General features: G+C 41.2%; 1 protein-coding gene across 8 annotated transcripts in view; it reads left to right on the top strand.

The window, feature by feature from the left end:
* UNC13B (unc-13 homolog B) overlaps positions 1 to 25,274 on the top strand; it is a 381,168-nt gene that overhangs the window by 156,138 nt on the left and 199,756 nt on the right. For all 8 annotated transcript variants that reach the window (XM_073343305.1, XM_073343304.1, XM_073343298.1 and 5 more), the window contains 2 exons: positions 2,499 to 2,837; positions 5,925 to 6,015. In XM_073343305.1, the coding sequence (XP_073199406.1) occupies positions 2,499 to 2,837; positions 5,925 to 6,015 (430 nt within the window). The remainder of the gene's footprint in view (positions 1 to 2,498; positions 2,838 to 5,924; positions 6,016 to 25,274) is intronic.

Here is a 25,274-nt window from a genome sequence, read left to right as displayed (position 1 = left end):
CTCTAGATGCAAATACTAGTAAACCTGTGTTTGAAATGCCAAGTATATCTGCTTTGTCAAAATTTAGTTTCATGTCGTCTTCTACGGAGGGTGGAAAGCTGTTTGGGTCCTTCTTCTCACAACAGCCACTTTCTGCAAGTAAAATTGCACCAGAGCCAGGCCTCATGTCCGGTTTTAAGAAGTTTTCTTCAACTCTGTTTGAAGGAGGTAATGAAGAAAAAGTGAGTAAGACAGATAGTGTTCAAGGGGCAGTGTTTGGCAAGAAGCTAGATTTTTCATTTCCTTGGCAAAAAGACAACAAGGAGACCTCTGTCAAAAGGGAACCGGATGTGCTGCCACAGCTTTTGTCAAAACCAGATGTAAAGGTGCTGGGAACAGTCAGTGCCGATGAGAATTCAAAATCTGCTGTGTCTAATCAACTAGATGATTCAAATACTGAATCAAATTTCTCTACTGAGCAGCCTGACATGGTGAATGCTGAACTTTCCGAAGAAGCGTCTGGAATCAGCAATATTGATGTGTCCAGCAAAAAGTTAAAAGACAGAGTTGCCGAAGAATCTGAAGATCAACAAAGCACAATTTCCAATAAACTGTCGCGTCCTCCTTCCGTGGAAGAGCCACCAGGAGAGTTACCACGTCAGCAGGTTGAGTCTGAACAGGAAGATCTTGTTTCTTGTCCTGACACTGTAGCGCTTCATCCTGGATCACAGGCAGCAGATCTGAATAGCACGGAACCATCAGATAAGAAAAGGCCAGTTACAAAAGCAGCATAATAAATGGTATCAAGCAATTGACCATTTATAATGCAAGTGCTCTCTACCAGTAGATATCAAACTTTGTGTTACTGTGCATAATTCAGTCTTATCCCTATTTATGATCAATTGTTTGTAGCATTACTCATGGTTCACATTAGCGAATACTGTTGTGTAGTCACTAGATTAAACACTAAGTCCTTGTATCATTTTTCTCAACTTCCTCTGCTCTCCTGTGTGTTCTGTAAGAATGTAATTAGCTTACTCATGTGCTCCTTTTGTGTTCTGTCTCCGTGAATGAGTTGTTTTGAGTGTTGCTTTCAGTAGCCTTTCACAACTTACTTCTTTGCTTGATAAAAGTCGGGTACGTACAGAATGGTTTTGCTTACTTGTTTAGTGATTATATTCACTGAAAAAAACATTTGTAACACTAGATAATACTGTGCTGTGCCCAGAAAATTATATTATTTATAAAATAGATGTTTGGCCTTTAAATTGTTGAAGCTTGATTTGCCATTGTAGTAATTATTACAGAAATATTTAGAATGTTTTCCAATTTTTCAGGCTTTTTAGTATTTCCAAAGGTGGCAATGAAGGTATTACAGGTTAAACTTTAAGGTTGTGAGTCATTAAAATCTCTACACAATCTGCATACTTCAAGCAATGTAGGATGCTACTGAGTAAGGTTTGCAGTAGTTCACGAACCTCTATTTTGTCCTGTGTATATTCTAAATTATAATTGCCTCAGTCTCACACATGGTGGAGATTTGCTGAACTCCCATTGGTGGGCAGTGAAAGGGAAGCTTGCTCTCCCATATGTCCCTATTGTTAACTATTCTATGAACAGAGGAAATCAGACTCCAGAGCTGCCAATCCAGCACCAAATGCAATTAAAAAATGTAGCATATGTGAGAATTACACATAGTGCATTAATTCCAAATGACCACCATTCATGAATCAAAATCTGTTCCCAAAGTGACTGTAACTGATCCATTGCTCGTGCACATTAAGGTCAAAACATTATCCCTCCATATTAGGTGATAGAAAGTATTATATGTATATACACAAGTAAGATGTTTTAGTAATGGTTTCTGAAGGAAATCTTACAATGGAATTTCCTGACTCTGCATGTGAAATTTCCATCCCAAATTGTCCTAATTTTTACGTGTGGTTTTTATATGGAATCAATGCTTTCTAAAGAGTTCAGTAGGATTAAGATATATGCGCTCCTTCTGCTAAGAAGGATCCATCTTTCTGGTCACAGATTCTAGCAGCAGTACAATTAATGAGGCGGAAGTAAAGAGCATTTAAAATAGTGGAAGATGAGCGATCTTCCTTTCGGATTTCCACGCACACATTTCTACTCTTCTGTGTTGATTAGAATACCTTCATTGTTAACCCTGGCTGAATTTCTTTAGAATAGGGCAATAGTAAAGTGCTGGTATGATTACTGTTACAAATTTGGTTAGCATACCAATAGGCACTGCATTTCTGTTTCTATTGCTATAGTACCTACAGTAGGTTTATGCCCAATTTCTGATGCAATTTAGATTAGTTCAGGGATTACAATGGTTAGATACTGTGAGTTGATTATACACATCTAGCAAGCCCGAATATAGCCAAGCTTTGCACTAAGTGTAGTGTCTTATAGTTTCCGTGCAGATTGTTCGTCACTAAACTTGCAGTTTGTTGCATGTTTCCTCCTTGCCACTGCCTTTTGACTTATTTATCTCTTACCCCTCCCAGTCCTGCTGGAAGTAGCAGGTATGGCTCCTCATGTAACGTCAGCCAGGGAAGCTCTCACCTGAGTGAGCTTGACCATTACCATGAAAGTGCCCAGGGGTCTGAGCAGGAGGATGAACAGCGGGAAGGGGAACCCAATCATTCCTGTCACAGCTCTGGCAGCTATCAGAAGGGTGGCCAGGAGTGGCGCAGTGAGCAGGAGGAACACCATGAGCATCACAGCGAAACAACAGAGAAGGAAAAGGTCTGTGTGAGAGATGAGACAGCTCAAGATCATTCTGCATCCAAGTTAACCCCACAACTTGAGAAGCCCAAGGAGATCCGTGCAGGGCAGCCAGAGAGGTAAGTGAAGTGTACAGTATGTCGGTGTAAAGTAATGGCGATGTTGTAACTTACAGTGAAATCATACGCGCCGACATTCCACTTTCCCCAGGGGTGCTTGACCCATGCTCCACCCCAGGCCCCGCCCCCACTCCACCCCTTCCCCCGAGGCCATGCCCCGCCTCTTCCTGCCCCTCTCCCTCTCCCAAGCGCGTCCCTCCCTCACTTCTCCTCCTCCCTCCCAGCGCTCTCCTGCATGCTGCCAAACAGCTGATCCGCAGCTGGTGGGAGGTGCTGATGAGTGGGGCTGCGGGGGAGGAGGGCTTCCAGTGGGTGCTGAGCACCCACTAATTTTTTCCTGTGGGTACTCGAGCCCTGGAGCATCCATGGAGTCGGCACCTATGAGTGAAATGCTCGTTTTACTGTTGACATTTATATCATCTGGTTAACCCCAGAGTTGGAAGCGAGTCTGCAATGTCCCCATCTTACACTCTTCCCAAACAAATCAGTTGATCGTATTGACATGCTGTATTCTGATAAATATCTTTATACTCAGTGATAGATGTTTGGGAAATGTAAACTGTACTTACTGGATAGCTGTGCTACAGGCACCCTCCTTCAGTGACCTAGCAACTCATCTGCAGTATTTTTTCCCTCCGTTCTTGATGAGGGGTATGAGAGGCAGGCCTGGAGCAGCTGGATTGCTACTGACTGGAAAAGCTGTGTGCTTATGCCCATACTAGCAAACCAAACCTGTTTAGTGGCAGTGAACCTTGTGGCAGGACACATGTCATCCATCCAAACCTGAAAGGAATGGAAATAAGAAGTTCAGGCATTTTTCCCACCTTCGTATTTCATTCAACACTACCGATATCACGCTCCCTAAACCTTTCACTCCGGTCTCCAACAGCTATCAAAAAGCAATATATCAGCTTAATCAAATGTGCACTCGGATGCAGAACCTTAACAGTGACCTCAGGGTGTTTTACCAGTTGTTCATCACATCTGACTGTTAGATATTCCATGCATTTGGGAAGCTAAACTGCCTTAACACTGCTGACGACAATTAGCAGTCCAGCACAGCTGTGAACAAGTGTCTTGTCCTATTGGAAAGCTGAAGAGCGGCTGATTTGATCATTTATGCCATTATAAATTGATCATTATTGATAGATAGTCTTGACCACTCAGAGGGAAGAAATGTAGAGTTTATCTATAAAAATTCCTACGCTTGGAACATCATTTGCATAATCAGTGTTAGTTTTCAGTAACTGTACAATTGCAATTGCCTTGTACTCTATCTGACTGCCATTATTAGCATGTCAGAATACAATGATTTGCATTATTATTGTAGGTTATTTCTCACTATTCATCATATGAGTAAGAAAATTTCTCTACTCTGATTCACTGCTATAATTCCTCTGCTATTGGTCCTGTATTGTAATGTTTCAACCTTTTTGCCAGTGGTGAAGACAGCCCTTCCTTCTTTATCTCACTTCAGCTGAAGCAGAAATAATCCTAGGCTTAGGACTGGTCTACACACAGGTTTTGTACCAACTTAACTATTTTGCTTAGGTGGGTGACTTCCTACCAAAATAGTTAAATTGGTCCAAGACCCTAGAGGGGATGCAGTTATGCTGGTATAAAGATGCTTTATTCCGGTGTAATTACTCCCTTGAATGTAGAGAAGGTTAAGGGGTGACTTGATTACAGTCTACAAGTACCTATGTGGGGAACAAATACTGAATAATGGGTTCTGCAGTGTAGCAGAGAAAGGTATAACGTGATGTAGATGCTGGAAGTTGAAGCTAGACAAATTCATTCTGGAAATAAGATGTAAATTTTTAACGGTGAGACTAATTAACGATTGGAACAACTTACCAAGGATTGTGGTGGATCTACCATCACTAGGAATTTTAAAATCAAAATGGAATGTTTTTCTAAAAGCTCTGCTCTAGGTATTATTTTGGGGAAGTTCTCTAGCCTGTGTTTTATATAGGAGATCAAACTAGGTGGAACCTGTGAATCTATGAATAAGAATGAACTGTACAGATATAAGCACCTTTATACTAGTATAGGTAAATAGGTGCAATTTTTGTGTAGACAAGTTCTTATGTCAGAGACGTAAAAAGACATCACCACTACCAACAAAAAGACTGGTGAACAAGAGAGCGCCAAACTTTTCTAAGGTTTCAGAGTAACAGCCGTGTTAGTCTGTATTCGCAAAAAGAAAAGGAGTACTTGTGGCACCTTAGAGACGAACCAATTTATTTGAGCACTTTTCTAAAACTCTTATGGCTAACTTCACTCACCTCCTTCAGACTTGATCCTGCTTTCCTGTTACAAATCAGCAAAATTCTTTCCCCAGAAAAATGATTTGCTGTTTACATTGTTGTCAGTTGTCATGTGTGTCTGGCACTGTACAGACAGGTAAAGACCAGGTGCCTTCCCCTTAATGCTCACCATGTAAATGGGAAATGTACAAAGGATGGACTAGTGCTATGTGAGGTAAGGGAGAGTGCGTAGACAAGTACATGGTGGGTTGTTGTGGTATAGGAGTATTATCAGCTGGAGTGTTTGAAGGACAGATGTGCACACGCCCCACCAGTCGGGGTGGTAGCAGCAGCAATGTGATAAACTGCATTTATCATGTGACCACGAACATCCCCTTTCTGCTGGGACTGCTTTTAACATTGCAAATCTCTAAGCAACTTGAGGCTGTTATTCTTTTAAAGCTACAAAAATATTTCTTTCCCTCACATGTGGAATTTCTCCCCCGAAAAGACCAGGAACGAGTTTCTCATCTTATAAAAGTCATCAAGTCTCAGAATAGTTGTTATATGCTGTTACAAAGCTAGGAATTTCTCCTTCCCATAGTTGCTATTTCAGTCCAATGCCTCTTATCCCTAACTGCCCTAGATTGGCATCTCCTTTACAGGAGTATCTTTGGGATTGTATGTGGCTTTCTAATGTGCTGGATATTCATGTGCCTCTTCATCTGTATTTGCATTTGCTCTCCAGTTCCTTAACAATATTGCCACATTTTGAATGAGTGTATTTCACTTTGTGGTTTTTCTATTTCTAAAATTGTTCTCATGTCTTTGTTTTAAGTTACCTTGATGAAAATGAACCCCCACTGTTTTCTCCCGCAAGAGCTTGCTGGCTCCGAGCTATTAACAAAATACGACTACGGCTTCAGGAGGTAAGGTTACATGTTACTTCACTTTTTCCTCCTTTTCTGTGCTTGCTAATTTTTTAGATTGTGGCTGGAGACTCTTTGTGGGACACCTCATAGTTTTAGTTTATACTAGCAAAATTTCAGTAAACACATCATATAAAGCTGGAATCTGTGTATTGTACTGAGACCTGGCGTGTTAGAGCCACTTAGAAACAAATGCTGTAGTAGGACTGATAGGTCAGTAGCTGGGCACTTCCGAAGGGATTTTAACACAGAAAAAAGATGCAGGATCTGTGGAAGTGCTTTCTAATTTGTATAAAATGTATTTGAAACCAACAGACATGGCTGCTAGATAATTTGGGACTGAATTATTGATTATTTACTTTGACCAGTTCAAAATTCAGAGTGTATGTGTTTTTCAAACTATTATCAGAATCTCTTGTTAGCTCAGTACAATTGTTTCTCTTACAGTGCACAATTGTTTCTTGAGAAGCTTTACATCAAACACTTTGTAAATCTTTAATTGATATTAACGGGTCGTATATCCTGACATCTCTGAAAAAGTAACTGTTTTGTTAACGTTGTTGTTTGGAAGTTTAAAAGGAACAGATTGGGAGGTTTTCTTCTGCATTTGGAATATTCTGATTTGAAAAGCATAAAAAGAGTTTTCGGTATGAGTTTTACACAATTTTATCCTGTGTCCAGTCACGGAGAATATATGGTGTATTCAGTTTCTACAGATGGTAAGCTGTTGCCTGCAAGCAGAAGCACACACTTCATGTCTTCCTTTTATATGTGGTCTTTTCCTCTGTCTGCTTTGTAATGGTATGGGTGTTACAATTATATCTGCTTGAAGACTTTGATAACGTCCTGCATGGGATACAGTTGAGTACCGCTAGTAGAATTTGTACCTGTTTCCTTCGTTTCTTTTGGAACTGTTTAAAGTATGTGTCTTGGGAGACAAAAGAGCTGTTTGTCTTGTTCTTCACAGTTCCATTTTTGGCTCACCTTAGTCATAATCCAGATCCCTTTTCCACCTAATTCTTGAGATCTATGATGCATCAAATGATGGTGCTTTTACTATTTTAAGGTCAATGAAGTAAGTTCATATTTTGGATTGGGCAAACTGGGTTTTTAAGAACATGTATCAAACTTAGGGATAAAACTGGCAGGGCTTGTTGGGCACTGGTGTTGAGAAGAAAGGACGCTTTTGTTTAACTGATGTCAGGTGGTATATATTTCCTGGATACAAAATAAAACAATTTAGTTCTGCCACAGAGTATGGAGAATACGACAAAATTATCCCTGCTGAAGAAAATGAAATGGATTGTAGCGCCTATACCAAGTACCATAGAGATTACCTTACATCACTGTGTGCCAGTGGATCTCTGTCCTGATGTGGAAGGACCACTTACAGATGTGAGAGGCAAATTCTGTATCCATATCAATTCAGAGCTTTGACTTTCAGCTAATGTGATTGGTAAACAAGCCAATGGCTGATTATTACAATTCTGTTTTTTGTAAAGTAGCACATGTCCATTATCCATTGACCTGAGCTGGCAAATTCCTCTTACAGATACTGAAACTGGTTGTAGTAACTTTTGTTTGCTAATCATCTGGGTAGGAATTTGAACCATTAACTCAGAGATAGAAAGGGCCATATGCGGTTATCAATCCCGCCTCCCACCTAGGAAGATATTAGCCCTTGTGTGAGAGTTACACATACATCCTACAGCATCATGAGTCAGTGAGATAATAAGAGTTTAATGTAAGATTTGATAGATACAAAGAGGTACAGTAAGTTGTGAATATGCAAATTACTAAAATGTCTTCTTCCAGTGTATATTGAGTTTGCCTCTGTGTGTGTTGGTTTGTTGAACTCCTTTGACTGGAGAGTTACAGATGAGTCAAAATGTGACTTCCCCATTTCTTAGCTGGTTTGTCCCTGGATTACTGCAGTCATCTAAAAAGAATTAACTTGAATCATTCCAGAATAAAACTATGGTTTCTAGCCCAGCAAGGGCTCTGACTGAATCCTCGTACTCTCACACCACAGGTTTGTTTGTACAGGGAAATTAATAAGAACAGCTATTGTGGTTACTTATTCTGGAATAAGAGTGTCTTCACAGGGAGCTCTTCTGGAAAACTGTTGTGCTTTAAATTCACTCCCTGCCTTAATCCAAAGTAATTGTCAAATGTAGATGAGCCCAAGAAACTTTTGAGTTAAGGCAAATTTGAATCTGATTTTTCCCTTATGTTAGTCTGCAAATTTAAGAAAGGTATAGAATAGTATTTCTATTTCTTTTTAATAAAGAAAAACATTTAAAGACCCTATAGACATACTCCTGAGTACTGAAAGCACTGTAAACATTGCTATCCAGAAGCCATTTGTCCATTTTTTTTTAAAGTCAATTACTGCTTTGATATAGGGAAGGTGGTGTGAAATTTCTTCCTGTACTTTAGGTAAAAAGTTAAATACATTGATTCATTCACTTTTGTTCTCAACTTTAGGCATTTAGGCCATGTTTTCCCTTGAATTTTTTTCTCATAGACGCAGTTCTCTCCAAACTTTTGATTTGAAATCTTCATCTTTAGCAATTAAATATAGGCAATTCTGTTCTCTTTAATAGTCATGTAACTGCATGGTCTGTCTTGATAATTGCTTCTATCGCAGAAACCCTCCCCCCAGATTAAGTGGCTGTTCTCCTCTTCCTTTTTGTTGATCTAATAAGGATCAACTTGTTCAGTCTTGTTCAGTCTCTCTTGCTGGATATTCAGCAGTTCTGAAAATTGAGCCACTTTTCTAGGCACCTAAATGAGGACTAGGGAGCTCAGCTTAAGGTACTCATTTTCAAAAATCTTGAAAACCTTGCCTCAAATAAAGAATATCCCTAAACACCCGTTGAAGTCTTTTATTAAATTTGTTTCATAAATTATAGATTCCATTTAATGTGTTAATTAAGCAGAAGGCATTCTCTAAATGTTTCTTAGTTTCCCAATATAGTCCTGCATTTCAGCCAAAGATTTTGTTGCCAGAATTTCCTCAGGGGTGCGATGCAAATTAATGATCAAATACCTGCTGCCTCTCTGCTACCTGCTGTGGGCTGTGTTTTAGTTTTTGGCAGAAGTTGCATTCCTATGCTGTTGTCACATTTTTAGTGCATACTAGTAAAAAAGACCCACTCTGTCCTGTACTGTTCTCCTGTACTGGAACAGAAGGACACCTTCTAGGATTGTGTAGGAAGTTCAGTCTCTTTGGCACTTCCCATCGTTGGTGAAGAATGGTAGGCAGGGTACTAATTAGTGCCAGTTGTGATGGTACATGTTTTGAGTTGAGCACTTGTCCACTTGAAACTGGACTGAGACCCACAGGTCAACAAACAGCGCTTTGAATGACAACTACTTGCCATTATTAGCAATCTGGGTTGTATTTGAATTGGTGACCCAGAGGTGAAACTGTCCATATCCAATTCCCAAGCTCCTGACTATTCATAGTGTACTGACTTCTAATCGTTTCAGTGGAATTTGGTTTATTTTTACTATTTTACTCCTGCTTGATCATTTAAAAAAAATCTTTGCAAATGTCTTTGGCCAGTACCCCAAAGATGATTAAGCTGTGCATTTCCCAAAGCATCCCACATGGTAACAGAGACGTGAGTTTAAGCTCTGTATATTTCAGTTCTGAAAATATACTTTTCCTAAGGGTTGCCATAGATTTGTTGTCACATGGAGAATTTCATCTCCATCTGCAAGACTTTTGTGTTTGCCAGATATTGTATCTGGCAGGGTTTCCTCCATTTCTGAGAAATATCACAGATCAAATTATGCAATGCTGGGAAAAAATCTGTAGAGAGTTTCTCTGCTTTAACTTCCTGCTTTCCTCAAAGATCCCATTGGTACAATGGAGAGAACAGTTAGGATAGGAATTGTTTCTGACCTTATTACAGACTACCTGCATGATCTCAGGCACTTGCATTTACAATTACACTTAAGTTACATTTCATTTCTGTGTACTTCAGATCCTCATATGTCAAATGGGAATACTATCCCATACTTCATAGGAGTGTTGTGAGGATAAATCCGTAAATACTTGGGAGGTGCTCAGATACTAAAGCAGTGGAGGGTACATAAGTATGTATGTAGACTATAGCCACACTCTGCCAGATTGTTCTCTAGCTAGCTAATGGGCAGACCAGTCTTGTGCAATAGCAGAAGAAATCGCCAAGCAGAAACTTAGCCCACCATATGCCTTCACAGAGCCCCACGTGGTTTCATCACTGTGTCTGCTGACACAGCCTTTAGCAAAAGGTTGCTCTACTATGGTACTTAAGTAATCTGCATTGATTAATTATTTCCTTCTCACTGCTAGTCATTCTACAATGAGGAGAGAATCAGCAGATTTACTCTACTTGGAGGAGAGATAAATTTCATCTCCCCTGTCAGCACCTCAAAGGGTGGCATATCCACCGATTCAAATATCTACTCTCTCACTTCTTATATGGGAATACCATTTGTATTAAGTTTGCTCATCCTTATTAAGATTCTCTTAGAGACTTACCACCAATTTTTAACCTGATTTACATAGAACATTCATGGAATTACAGCTCTAGTAAAGGGATAATTTTCCATGTGTATACAGTGGTAATAGTTCTACATATTCATTAATATGTTATGAGTTGGAATAGCTTTGGCTGGACTAATCTCTGATAGGAAAAGTCAGCAGTCATGCCCTTTTTGGAAAAGAGAAATTGAAAAGTAAGAGAAAATTTCACTGCCAGAAGACAGGATACTGAGCTAGATGGATCTATGGTCTGGCCCAGTATGGCCGTTCTTATGTAAGTCTCTTGGGAAGTAGCTTTTTGGCTAGAAAGCTTTTCCCAAGGACCAGTACAACTAGAAACCTTAATTGCTAACATGATTTCCTGTATGCTTCTCTAAACATTGTAGGACACTAACAGTCCATTTTGATTTCTTTTCACGGCCTACTAAAGAAAATACCAACCCTGAAATTATAGAGCTGGACACTTTTGTCCCATACCATATCATCATCTGGGTTGCACAGGTGTGATGAGAGCTAAATTTGACCCTAAATTAGCAATTACTCATTAGAGCTGAACTAGTATAAAGTATTGATGAAATCTTGTAGGAAATATTTGCTTTTTTTGCTGAAAATCCTGCAGATAACTATTTTTTTTGAAAAGTGTGAGAACTCACATATTGGGTAGATGACTTTCCCATTAAGTTGTTCCACCTTTTGGTTTCTAGCTTCCTGTAAAACTGCAGGACCCAGATAATCTTGTATAAAATGGTGGGAAATCCTTCTGAGTTTCCTTTCTCAAGTTTGTGGAATTTTTCAGGATCACAGTGCCGCCCCCACCCCAATTTCACATATGTATGGGATGCTTTACATTGGTTGAGCCAAATTATAATGCCATTAAATGTTCTTACATTGGTTGCATCATTAGAATTCTTGTATCTTTTACATACTTAAAAATACATTTATGCATAGCTGAGATGAGTGGTTCTCAATCTTTCCCATATTGTGACCCCATATTATAACACAGGCTTCAGAAATGCCCCTCTTTGTCTAGCTATAAAGAAATGTAGGGTGATTATGACCCAGCCTCCAGGTTGTGAATCCCCATGTTAGATCACAAGTACAATATGTTCCATGATCTCTGGGCAGGTCTGTTACTACACCGCAGTGCATTAGATAGTAAAGTAGAAGAAACCAATTCAAGTTGAGAATTAGGTTTCTACCCCAGAGCACATAAGATTGTAGTGACATCCCCATACAGCTCTGCCAATCCATCTCACTCCTGATCTGCACTACTCCCTGCTGTTTGTCTTTTGCTGCTGAACAGAGTGACAATTTGTGTCAAATAGATGGCTTTATGATATGAACTAGACACCTTATGTCTCATTACTGTCTCTGGATTCCCAGTTATACACTGTCTCCAAAAGTGCCTTCTTCCAAATCTGACTTGCAGCAAGAGTCCTCCACTCCTCCCGAGCAACCTGGTCACAGTAGTTCATGCGTTGTCCACCTCCAGAAGGGGCATATATAACTATTTGCCTTGGTCTGGATAAATTCATGAAGAAACTGCAGCAGGTGCACAAATGCAACTCCTTGAAAGGATGAGCTGCAGCGAGCATATTCTGCTGCTGCTCTTCAACCTGCATTGGCTGCGCAGTTATGGCTGTACTTAATTCACTTCAGGGTTCCAGCAGTGGTATAGAAAGCCTTTATTGGGGAGATATCAAGGACCTGCCTCTTTCTAGGGCCCACTAGAGCAGTTGTATGTTACCTTAAGATTAATGGAGCCTACATCTAATAATGGGAATAAGCCCTCTTTACAGCAGCCCCCAGGCTGTGGAAAATCCCTATAATATTGGACGAAGCAACCATTGCCAACTTCAGGTCTAAGAATCTCCTCTCTCCCATTATTCTCGCCCCCCCCCCAAAAAAAAAAGGGCAGAAGAAAATAGTGGCACAATCCATAGGTAGAGACCCACAATTAAATGAGAAGTAGAACAGAGGAGTGACTGTCCACAGTGTGTTGAGCATTTATGTGTAGCACCTGTACATAGTGCACATGGTGTTCTTCTTTAGAGATGCTGAAAGACCCATCCAGTAGTGGAATAGATTAGTTACTCTACATCAGAACTGGGGTGGAGTGGGAGACACGGGTTGTGATGAGAAATCCTCACGTAACCAGCTTTTAAAAATAGTGTAGGCTTTCAGGAAAGCCAGACTTAACACTTTTTTTAAAAGACTTAGTGTAGGAGTCGGGGGTTCTGTTTCCCAGTTTTGTAAATAGATGAAACAATCTGTACAAGAAAAGCTGCACTACACTGATAGCAGTGGGTCCTGACTTTCAAAGTACCGGGCTTTAAAAACAACCCCCCCCCACCCAAAAAGTCTAACAAGTGGCACTTGAGAGATCACAGAAGGAGCATGAACTATTAATATTGCACTAACGGACCCTTAATGTCATTCTTACAGTTTTAAAAACAAGCCGTAGCAAAGGCAGGAAACTGTTCTGGCATATATTGTCTTTTTATCACTTAGTGCTGTTTGTCTCCATTTTTCCTGTTTTCCATATGTATATATGGATTTTGTCACACAGCATATTTTATTATGTGTAGGGGGAGATGCCATGCATATTTCTGTGGAAACCTGTGTAACTGCATAAGATTGTCATTTAATCAGGAGCTAACTGGAGCCTTCAAGTACTGTGTAAATGGATTTAAATAGTCAAGAGAAGTATTTTTCTGGTTTCTGTGCATGTTACTTACTGCAAAAACTTGCACCTGGAGAACAGGCTATTATTAATCATGTTTACTACAGTCTTAGTGCCTAAGGACCAGCCAAGGTCAGACCACATTGTGCTAGGCACTTTACAAACCGAGGAGGAGTAGTATTCCCTGTCCTGAAGAGCTTACAGTTTAAATAGACAAGACAAAGGTATAGGAGAAAGGGATAAAATATACAAGCTGAGCTATCAATGTGATGGTAGCACATTGTTAGTTTTGTTGTTTTTGGGGTGTTGGGTTTAGTTCAGAGGAAATTACCTGAACAGAAGGACCAGGTGAGGGGAAGAGGGGGAGGAGGACAGAACAGGTGAGAAGAGGAAGGTATAAGGGAGAGGTGTAGAGTGAGCTTGAGGTGAGGAAACTGGGAGTTAGGGAGAAGGGCATTGGAGTAAACAGGCAGTCAGGCCATAATGGCCACACCAAAGGTCTACCTAGCCCAGTATACTGTCTTCCGACAGTGGCTAATGCTTCAGAGGAAATCATCAAGTGATCCATCCCATGTTGCCCATTCCCAGCTTCTGGCAAACAGAGGCTAGTGACACCTAGCAGGGCAGGGACCTATCCTCCATTAATGTTTCTAGTTCCTTTTTGAACCCTGTTATAGTCTTGATCTTTGCAACGTCATTTGACAAGGAGTTCCACAGGTTGACTGTGTTGAGTGAAGAAATATTTATTTTGTTAGTTTTAAACCTGCTGCCTATTAATTTCATTTGGTGACCCCTAGTTCTTAGAATCATAGAATATCAGGGTTGGAAGGGACCTCAGGAGGTCATCTAGTCCAATCCCCAACTAAATCATCCCAGCCAGGGCTTTGTCAAGCCTGACCTTAAAAATATCTAAGGAAGGAGATTCCACCACTTCCCTAGGGTAACGCATTCCAGTGTTTCACCACCCTCTTAGTGAAAAAGTTTTTCCTAATATCCAACCTAAACCTCCCCCACTGCAACTTGAGACCATTACTCCTTGTCCTGTCCTCTTCTACCACTGAGAATAGTCTAGAACCATCATCTCTGGAACTCCCTTTCAGGTAGTTGAAAGCAGCTATCAAATCCCCCCTCATTCTTCTCTTCTGCAGACTAAACAATCCCAGTTCCCTCAGCCTCTCCTCATAAGTCATGTGTTCCAGTCCCCTAATCATTTTTGGTGCCCTCCGCTGGACTCTTTCCAATTTTTCCACATCCTTCTTGTAGTGTGGGGCCCAAAACTGGACACAGTACTCCAGATGAGGCCTCACCAATGTCGAATAGAGGGGAACGATCACGTCCCTCGATCTGCTGGCAATGCCCCTACTTATACATCCCAAAATGCCATTGGCCTTCTTGGCAACAAGGGCACACTGTTGACTCCTATTCAGCTTCTCGTCCACTGTAACCCTAGGTCCTTTTCGCAGAACTGCTGCCGAGCCATTCGGTCCCTAGTCTGTAGCGGTGCATGGGATTCTTCTGTCCGAAGTGCAGGACTCTGCACTTGTCCTTGTTGAACCTCATCAGATTTCTTTTGGCCCAATCCTCTAATTTGTCTAGGGCCCTCTGTATCCTATCCCTACCCTTCAGCGTATCTACCACTCCTCCCAGTTTAGTGTCATCTGCAAACTTGCTGAGGGTGCAATCCACACCATCCTCCAGATCATTTATGAAGATACTGAACAAAACCGGCCCCAGGACCGACCCCTGGGGCACTCCACTTGATACCGGCTGCCAACTAGACATGGAGCCATTGATCACTACCCGTTGAGCCCGACAATCTAGCCAGCTTTCTATCCGCCTTATAGTCCATTCATCCAGCCCATACTTCTTTAACTTGCTGGCAAGAATACTGTGGGAGACCATGTCAAAAGCTTTGCTAAAGTCAAGGAACAACATGTCCACCGCTTTCTCTTCATCCACAGAGCCAGTTATCTCTTCATAGAAGGCAATTAGATTAGTCAGGCATGACTTGCCCTTGGTGAATCCATGCTGACTGTTCCTGATCACTTTCCTTTCCTCTAAGTGCTTCAGAATTGATTCCTTGAGGACCTGCTCCATGATTTTTCCAGGGACTGAGGTGAGGCTGACTGGCCTGTAGTTTCCAGGATCCTCCTCCTTCACTTTTTAAAAAATGGGCACTACATTAGCCTTTTTCCAGTCATCTGGGACCTCCCCCGATTGCCATGAGTTTTCAAAGATAATGGCCAATGGCTCTGCAATCACATCCGCCAACTCCTTTAGCACTCTCGGATGCAATGCATCCGGCCCCATGGACTTGTGCTCGTCCAGCTTTTCTAAATAGCACCGAACCACTCCTTTCTCCACAGAGGGCTGGTCACCTCCTCCCCATGCTGTGCTGTCCAGTAGTCCTGGGAGCTAACCTTGTTGGTGAAGACATAGGCAAAAAAAGCATTGAGTACATTAGTTTTTTCCACATCCTCTGTCATGAGGTTACCTCCCTCATTCAGTAAGGGGCTCCACACTTCCCTTGATTTTCTTCTTGTTGCTAACATACCTGAAGAAACTCTTCTTGTTACTCTTAACATCTCTCGCTAGCTGCAACTCCAGGTGTGATTTGGCCTTCCTGATTTCACTCCTGCAAGCCCGAGCAATATTTTTATACTCATCCCTGGTCATTTGTCCAATCTTCCACTTCTTGTAAGCTTCTTTTTTGTATTTAAGAGCAGCAAGGATTTCACTGTTAAGCCAAGCTGGTCACCTGCCATATTTACTATTCTTTCTACACATCAGGATGGTTTGTCCCTGTAACCTCAATAAGGATTCTTTATAATACAGCCAGCTCTCCTGGACTCCTTTCCCCCTCATGTTATTCTCCCGGGGGATCTTGCCCATCAGTTCCCTGAGGGAGTCAGAGTCTGCTTTTCTGATGTCCAGGGTCTGTATTCTGCTACTCTCCTTTCTTCTTTGTGTTAGGATCCTGAACTCGACCATTTCATGGTCACTGCCTCCCAGGTTCCTATCCATAAATCTTCAAGTCTTTGCAAAACTATGCTACACCCTGTATTTCTGCTCTTTTTTTGTCTTCTACCTCTTCCTGGCTTCTTCACTCTATCCACAATTTACACTTAATAATCAAGCCTGGACATTATCTTCCTTTATGTTCTGGGCAGCACCCGGCACCTTATTTCTGCTATTTTTGCTGCTGCCTATGAGCAGAATAAGTATTTATGTTGCATGCTGAGTTTCTCTTGACACCCTAGCTTTTGACAAAATGCCTGAAAATGAAGGCTTTATATGGTACCATGACGACTTGTGGGTACTTAAACCCAGAATATTTTTCAATTTATTTGAGCATAAGCTTTCGTGAGCTACAGCTCACTTCATCGCAGTATGCATCCGATGAAGTGAGCTGTAGCTCACGAAAGCTCATGCTCAAAGAAATTGGTTAGTCTCTAAGGTGCCACAAGTCCTCTTTTTCTTTTTGCGAATACAGACTAACACGGCTGTTACTCTGAAACCAGAATATTTTTGTAATTCAGGAAGACAGCCTCCCACTACACTCAAAGTTACTTTCTCATATTTGTATACTTTCCCAGCCTACAATCTTAACAAGTTCAAAATATTTATTTCTAAATTACTATTGGAACTAAAATATGAAAAAGTGAGGTAATTAACAAAAGTCTCAAAAGAAAATGTTCCAAGCATTACTTGGATTTGCTCCAGTTAATATAGAGTTTGTGGGTTGTAGTACATAAGACAATATATGCCTACTTTCAAGAAAATGTTTTACGCTTCCTTAATGTCAGGGGGCCAGAGTTTAGATGAATATAGTGGTCATGCTTTAAAAAGTCAGCTTATTTGTTGCAGTAGAGTTTAAGTATTTCTGACACGGATCGTTGTTATAAGGGATAAGGAGAGATTCAGTGTAATAACTGTTGACTTGAAGGATCATCACTGTGTTATGGGGGAAACAGCAGCAGTAACACTAAGTAAGGTTGGAGCAGTTTCCTTCAGATCTGATTTTTCTAAGTGCTGTAAGATCCATGTGCCTGGGCAGAATGCTTTGAAACTTGTTATGCCATATTAGGGGAAGAACTGGAGGGCAAGTCATAGTAACTTGGATGGTACAACTAAGGGGACCCCAAAGAGGACCCCAAACCAGATGCTGTCTCATGGACAGGCTGCAAAGCTCAGAAGGGAAATAGGAGATAAGCATCTCCTGTGACTAATCTTAAATCATACCTATCTCGCCTAGCTTTTGCAGAGTGTCAGACTAGGTACTACATGGAGACGATTTCTTTTGTTTTAATCTGATTTTCTCTCTCCCATTTAAACTTCATTTTTAATTGGGCTGTTTGTGTCTCAGGCTGTTAAGGAACTTCACACAGACTATCCCTGAGGCCTGATCTACGCTTAAAATTTAAATTGACATAGCTACAGCGCTCAGGGGTGTGAAACAGTGAAGGGTGCAGACATAGCTAGGTCGCGGGAAGAATGCTTCCATTGACCCAGCTACTGTTGCTTGGGGAGGTGACAGTCCTACAGTGGCACAAAAACCCCTTCCATCACTGTAAGCTGTGTCTGCACTATAGGTTATGCCAGCCTAGCTACGGTGCCTTAGCCATGCCGCTGTAGTTCCTGTAGCATACATATGGCCTGAGAGGTGAAACAACCATCAGCCTTTGAGACCAGAAAAACTGGGGGACCCGTGGGTTGATTGCCACCAGCTAAAATGTTGTTAAACACAACTGTGTCCACAATGTGTGAAGTAGTGTTTAAAAATACATTGATGAACACGTTGGCTAACGTTTGCTAAATACAGTTCGGTTTTCTAAAATGAGTTATGCAGTTTTATTGTAGCCATGTTGGACCCAGGATATATGACACAGGGTGCGTGAAATAATGTCTGTTGTTGGACCAACTTCTGTTGGTGAAAGAGACAAGCTTTCGAGCTCCGTGTAAGCTCAAAAGCTTGTCTCTTTCACTAACAGAAGTTGGTCCAATAACAGATGCTATCCTGGCCCACCTGGTCTCTCTAACATGAGGCAGGTAAGGAAGGATATCTGGAGCTGACTATGCCCATGTTTCTTGGTCCTAAGGACATGGCCCTGGTCAGGGGAATATACTCGACCTTTTATTTGTTTAATTTTGTTCTGTGATTCCTGTGACTCACAATTTTTTAGTTAAAGCATGTAAAACTTGCACATTTTCTGAATTCACCCGAAGCTTTTAGGAGCCCCTCTGCACTCACTACTTCAAATGGGACTATAATTCCATTTCTTCCTCCCACTCATCTCTGTATATTTACTCCAGAAACTTTTGCTTCAGTCAGTGAAGTTGATTTTATAATTAGGTGTGTAGCTAAAATGTTGATCTCATGAAGTATCAAGACTACATATTAGATATCACTAAAAGAGAGAGAGAGAGATGTAATTTGAAAGAGGAAGCAGCAGAGGGAGAGTTCTCCTTGCATTAACTGCTCTCTTGCTGTCTATGTGCCTAAACATACTCAATTTGAACATGGGCCAGCAGTGTGATGCAGTTGTGAAAAAGGTAAATATCGTTTTGGAGTATATTAACAGGAGTGTTGTATGTAAGATATGGGAAGTAATTCTCCTGCTCTATTAGGCACCAATGAGTGGAGTATTGTGTCCAGTTCTGGGCATCATGCTTTAGGAAAGATGTGGACAGGTTGGAGAGAGTTTAGAGGAGAGTAACAAAAATGATAAAAGGTTGAGAACACCTGACCTATGAGGAAAGGTAGAAAAACTGGGCCTCTTTAGTGTTGAGAAGAGACTGTGGGGAACCTGATAAGTCTTTCAATAGGTCAAGGGCTGTTATAAAGAGGACACTGATCAATTGTTCTCCATGTCCACTGAAGGTAGGACAGGAAGTCATGAGCTTAATCTGTAGGAAGGGAGATTTTGGTTAGACAGTAGGAAAAACTTTGATTCTCAGGGTAGTTAAGCTCTGGAACAGGCTTCCAAGGGAAGCTGGGGAATCCCTGTCACAGAAGGGCTTTAAGGACAGATTGGACAAACACCTGTCAGGCATGGTCTAGATTTACTTGGTCCTGCCTCAGCACAGGGGGCTGGACTAGACGGCCTCTCGAGCTCTGACATTACTTGGCCCATAGAATCATAGAAAACTGATTGTAATTTAAGCAGCAATTTTAGAACTGCTACAGGACTACAAGCACCCCAGCCGGCAAAAGTATTGCAATGAAATGGCTGAATGCTAACAGGTCATCAGAGGGCAGTGTGGTGAATCTGCTGAGGGTCAGTCTGCTGACTGGACAGTGACAGGCCAGCTAGGAGGGGAGGGTTCTGGGGCCATTGGTAGGACGACTGGAGCCTCAGGGGAAGAGCAATAGAGATGGCCAGCTGTTCCTGCTGGTGGCTCAGGGAGGCTGAGCTGTGGTTTTCAGAGTTTTCTGTGCGCTGGAGGGTTTTCTTGGTCTAAGATAACTGGACATATGATTGTAGTGCAAATGCTGGAGGTGAAGTGGAGTTGGGGGTGGAGGCTGACAGCTCACGATGCCCCGTGTAATGCCCTTGCGACCCCGTAAGGGGTCACAACCCCCAGTTTGAGAACCCCTGAACTAAAGCTTCAAAGTCAAATTGTGGCCAGCATGTCTGTTTCCTATATGTCCAATACGTATGATATATACCTTATATTCCTTTTTTTGCCCACACACTGGTGCTGCATCCATCCTTGCTTCCTGGATGAAAAAAGGAATTGATGCTTCGTACAGTGCTTGAAAGGGAGGCTTATTCTTTCATTTGAAGATATCTCTGAGATGCCTACAGCAAGAGGTTATTGTGGTGCTATTGGTTGGTTGTAATGGAAAATGGGGAGCATTGGTGATTTATTTAAAATCAATTGCGAGAAGAAAGGATGTGTTCTAGTTCTGCAGTTCACAAAAACAGAGTCTGCAGCCATGTCACCTTGGTTGTGATCATGCAAATGACTGCAAACCTCTGTAGTCATCCTCCCTTTTCTTGTGCAGTCATTGTGGAGGTAACTACCAAGTTCCAGCAATTCAAGCCCTTTTTGGTCAGGCTTCAGACTAGGTTGTGGCCCTGATGCCACTGATAGATGGTCTCCTTGTGGCTGTGGAGAAGAGGATAAACCTGAATGCTTGTACTGCTGTATCATCTACAACCTTCGCTGCAGTACGTTATTATGTGAGGAATTGCTTACTTTACAAGTTTATAAGTAATTCGGTGCTTTACTCTACAGAAAGCTGGAATGACATGGAAAGATAACAAGAATTTTTTTAAAAATAGAATAATATAAACTGAATACACATCAAAGCATTTGGCCTTGATTTCTCAATTCAGTTTTATCAGTTTTAATAATTCCCTACTGGCTCAGGTTTTAATTTTAGCCCAGCAGTGAAGTAAAAAAAAAAGTTATTTAAAGTAAGTAGAAATTTAATTTTTCTGCAGGAAGGTAAATAACTGACTGCAGTGAACCCTGATAACTGAATGCCTGGATGTAAAGTCCATTCTGTCTCCTGGGCTGTTTAGTCAGATCTGAGTTGCAGCTGTCTGGCCTTATGTGGAAAGTATTATTTCTGCCAATGTCCACCCTCCAACAAATAAAAAACCCAACCAGGCTTTAGGCAGAGACATTCCCCAGGTTCTCAAGGAGGAATAGTTTCTTCTGCTGCTCGATTAACTTCTTTTCCATTATTTCATAGCCATGTTTCAAGATTTCGGTCTGCAGTTCTGAGGTTCACATCTGTCTCTGTTCCCTGGAACTCTCATTAGAGTCTCAGTATTTGCTGTCATTTCATTCCTCAGCACCCTGCAGTCATTGAAGGACTCTCTTGTCTTCTGTTAACTGGTGGCAGCTGCCCACTGTCCATTAGTTAGTCCTAAACCATGTAACATCACTGAAATTCTATTTCATATGCTAATCTTCGAAAGCTCAGGGTGCAGAGACCATCCTTCTAGTTATCCCACTCCCTTCAGAGCTCTCAAACCCTGACCAAAAGGACGTTGTCGTCTCCCATTATGCTTCTCTCATATTGCCTCTTGAGTGCTGACAGCTCCTGCCAACTAGGCAGTGAAGACTGAATCAGATCTGAACCTGGGTTGATTTAAATAGTTATACAATACTAGGACTGGGTCTCCTATGCTGGAGTCTTAAGAAATAAGAAATGACATGCATGCTGAAAGGCTCCGTCTTACAAATGTTTGCCAGGCGCTGGACAGATTTTCTAACAGTCAATGAGAAAATTATGCTCAATTGTGATACTTTCAGGTTAGTTATTGTAGCCTTGTTCCCCTGGGAAAACATTTTCATTCTGTCCTGGATTTGTGTGCCGAGCTTTGAAGATGGTTAATGCTATAGAAATCTTGGATTGTATTTCATTTTATTTACTCCTCTAGGTAGTTTTCAGCATGGGTAAATGGATTTCGAGCTTCATCTGAAAGTCATAGCACAGTATTCGGTGCATTTAGTATTAATCAGTTCTATTACAGTGTAACTCAGTGGCATCAATCAGATCAGGGCCTTATTATCCTGGTGCTGCACGAATAGAGGGGACGTGATCGTTCCCCTCTATTCGACATTGGTGAGGCCTCATCTGGAGTACTGTGTCCAGTTTTGGGCCCCACACTTCAAGAAGGATGTGGATAAATTGGAGAGAGTCCAGCGAAGGGCAACAAAAATGATTAGGGCTCTAGAACACATGAGTTATGAGGAGAGGCTGAGGGAGCTGGGATTGTTTAGCCTGCAGAAGAGAAGAATGAGGGGGGATTTGATAGCTGCTTTCAACTACCTGAAAGGGGGTTCCAAAGAGGATGGCTCTAGACTGTTCTCAATGGTAGCAGATGACAGAACGAGGAGTAATGGTCTCAAGTTGCAGTGGGGGAGGTTTAGATTGGATATTAGGAAAAACTTTTTCACTAAGAGGGTGGTGAAACACTGGAATGCGTTACCTAGGGAGGTGGTAGAATCTCCTTCCTTAGAGGTTTTTAAGGTCAGGCTTGACAAAGCCCTGGCTGGGATGATTTAACTGGGAATTGGTCCTGCTTTGAGCAGGGGGTTGGACTAGATGACCTTCTGGGGTCCCTTCCAACCCTGATATTCTATGATTCTACATAGGAAACATCATGGTTCCTGCCTCAAAATTCCCACCTACAAAAAGCAGCAGGTGAGAACAAACAGAGGCAATGGGCGAGAAAGGGTATGGGTAACAGTGATAGGAACATGTGGCTACCTAGAGCAGCTATGTGCAAAATTTGCAGAATCTCATTTTACTCTCCTAAAACAGATGTTGTCCGGAATCCCTGCTGTCCAGCCATGATCAGCTGACATTTTTGCTGTAGGCAATGAGGTAAGGTGTAAGTGTTGGGCTTGGAAGAAGGCAGGGCTTTATGGCTTAGTCTGGGTAGTTATTCCATGCAATAAGGAGCACAATGGAAGAAAGCACACAGGTTTTTGTGGAAGAATTGGTAAAGTAAATGCTCAAGGCTGGAATAGCTAAAAGAATTAGGTGCGTGGGTGAATATACAAAAAGGTTCAAGACCAAGTAAATAGACAGAAGATGAGCAGACAGGAGGGGCTAAGATTGAGATTTTCAAAAGTTCCTAAGTCACTTTGAAAACTTCACCATTTAGCGTGTGAAGAACTTTACAGATGCTGCATCAGTGAGTTGTTCCCTCATCAGAACTGAAGTGCCGTGGGGAAACCTACACAGCTCCTGCTCCATACTCCAAGCTCTGAAGAGTGTTGCTCACTCAGTGGAGAACCAGAACCAAGAGAGGAAGGGTCTAATGTGAAGTACCTAAAAGTATAAACATGAGCTTTCAGTGGATGTGGTGGAGAAGGGAGATCCAGTGGAAGAATTGGAAGAGTAGGATTAATGGCTAGAACAGTAGGCTGGAAAGGCTAGCAGCAGTGTTTTGAATAGACCAGCGGGGAACAAAGTCAGTGTCTGAGGAAGACCTTTTAAATTAAGTACTTCACTTCTCACAAAGTTAGGTTTTTTATTCTATAGTGGGGAATGAGTAGAAGAGAAGTCTTGATGTTTCAAAATAAATTAAGAAAATCATGGTTGTATATATTACACCCCCATGTCCTTTCTATTGTGTGCATGTGTGTGTTTTAACAAAGTGATTTTTATTTTTGGAAGCAGGAGATCAACATGCATGTCTTTTGAGTCCTGAATTCCTCAGTCTTTTAACAGAATTGATACAGTCCTCTGCTGTAGGATGTAAGATGATTTTTATGACTGAGCTGCCTTCCAAGGGTGACGACATCTCTTGCAGCTAAATTAGGGTGGGTGGACAGTAGATGCTGCTGCTAATAATAAAAAAATAATCTGGGGAAAAAATTTTCTTGCCATTAAGTAATTGCAGTTATCCCCAGCCCCCATATCTCCCCCCACACAGGGTTTTACAGAGCTACCATAGACTCACCCTGAGAGCTTTTCCAGTATGTGTCAGCCTGCCGTGCTGTGCTGTCTGCTCTCATGATTCCAGAAGAGTGTATTTGGTTTATTGTCAGATTGGTTCCATCAATTTCCATTTCCTTCTGAATGGATAATAACATGAAGAATCATTTCAAGTCCAGGAGTGTTGGTGTGTGAGGGAGAGAGGGAGGGTAGGGTGTTATGCGTAAGGCTTTAGGCAGGAAGCAGCCGAAGAGGAGGAGTAGAAGTAGCAATTGCTGCACAGCTTTCTCTCTGCCTCTTTTAAGTACAATATTTTCTGTTGAGTCACAACTGAAGATACAGTTGAAGTTTGACTGCACTTGGTGCTGGCTGGAAAAGGGAAAAATGAATTATGTTGCTGAACTAAGAAATTTCTTTTGAGGAATCCTCCTTGAAACTGACTGGATTCTGTGGATTTGTGGCTTTACATTTGTTGCCTTCTGTTTTTCACTTTGGATATTTAGCAGCTGTCTGCATTTTTTAAATGTCTTGAACTTTACACTATTCCGTATCCCAGGGTTGAGGTAGAACAGGATATTTGAGATGCCTTTTACAATAGCATCTCCTTCCCAGCAACCTGTGACGGGACACCAAGAATTATGTGTTTATAATCTACATTGTGAAAGTTCATTGTCTGGCTAACCTGTAACAAGATTACAAATCCTTCCAGATTTGCTTCTTCTGTCAGAACATGCTGTTGTGCTTTATAGTTTTCTATTAATTCAGTGAATTTCCTTTTAATTTAACCTTTTATTTTTGTTTGAAGCAGTAAGGTAAGTGATTGGAACAGGTGAATTTGCTAAATGTAAACTTCAATTTGCCAGCAAGTACTAAAGTTTATTGGGTCCAAGGAAAATTGCTGTGTATTTTTAAGTTGATTATATATATATATATATATATTCTTTATTTATGTAATATATTTTGGTGATATTACCCTGCTGATACAGTAGAACCAACAGAAGCTTACAGGAGTTAAACACACGTGCATTGAGAGGAGAACCTACTCCATAATGTGTGTATTCATACGCTTTATATTTTTACTATCTATACTCATTTACTGAAGGAGTCTTTAGCATTGGTATAGTTGAAGGTTGTGTCAGTGTTTATTCTGAATATCTTTGAGTTAGGAGGGTTTATATTTCTGCTTGAACTTGGCATCAAAGATCTTTACTAAGGGAATAGTTGAGGGGAAAGTTTTTTTATTTTGTTTTTTTTTTTAAATTAGAAAATTATTTTAATTTGATCACTTGAAAAGTAACTGGTTTGAGTAACTCAGTTAATGGTTTCAGATTCTTCTATGAATGCCAGTCACAGAAAACCTGAAAATGTTTGCCATTGGCCTAATTTCATGGGTTGAAGAGCTTGTGAGCTGGCAAGGGGAGATGACTGGCATGAAGCAAGCATCAGGGATGCTGTACAGGCTTGTGAATCAGAGCAGATGGTGTGACAATTTCAGATATCTTCTCACCTTCTATTTCTGCCCCTTTTTTATGGGCGACTCACTATTACTAATGCAGAAAGCCTTTCTGAGATGAACTTCCAGACTTAAAAAGGACTGGCAATGCTATTTATCTTTACATACAAAGGAAGAA

This window comes from Lepidochelys kempii, chromosome 5 (genome assembly GCF_965140265.1).
Source record: "Lepidochelys kempii isolate rLepKem1 chromosome 5, rLepKem1.hap2, whole genome shotgun sequence".
In the NCBI taxonomy this organism is placed as follows: Eukaryota; Metazoa; Chordata; order Testudines; family Cheloniidae; genus Lepidochelys; species Lepidochelys kempii.
This window is presented reverse-complemented; position numbering and strand designations above follow the sequence as displayed.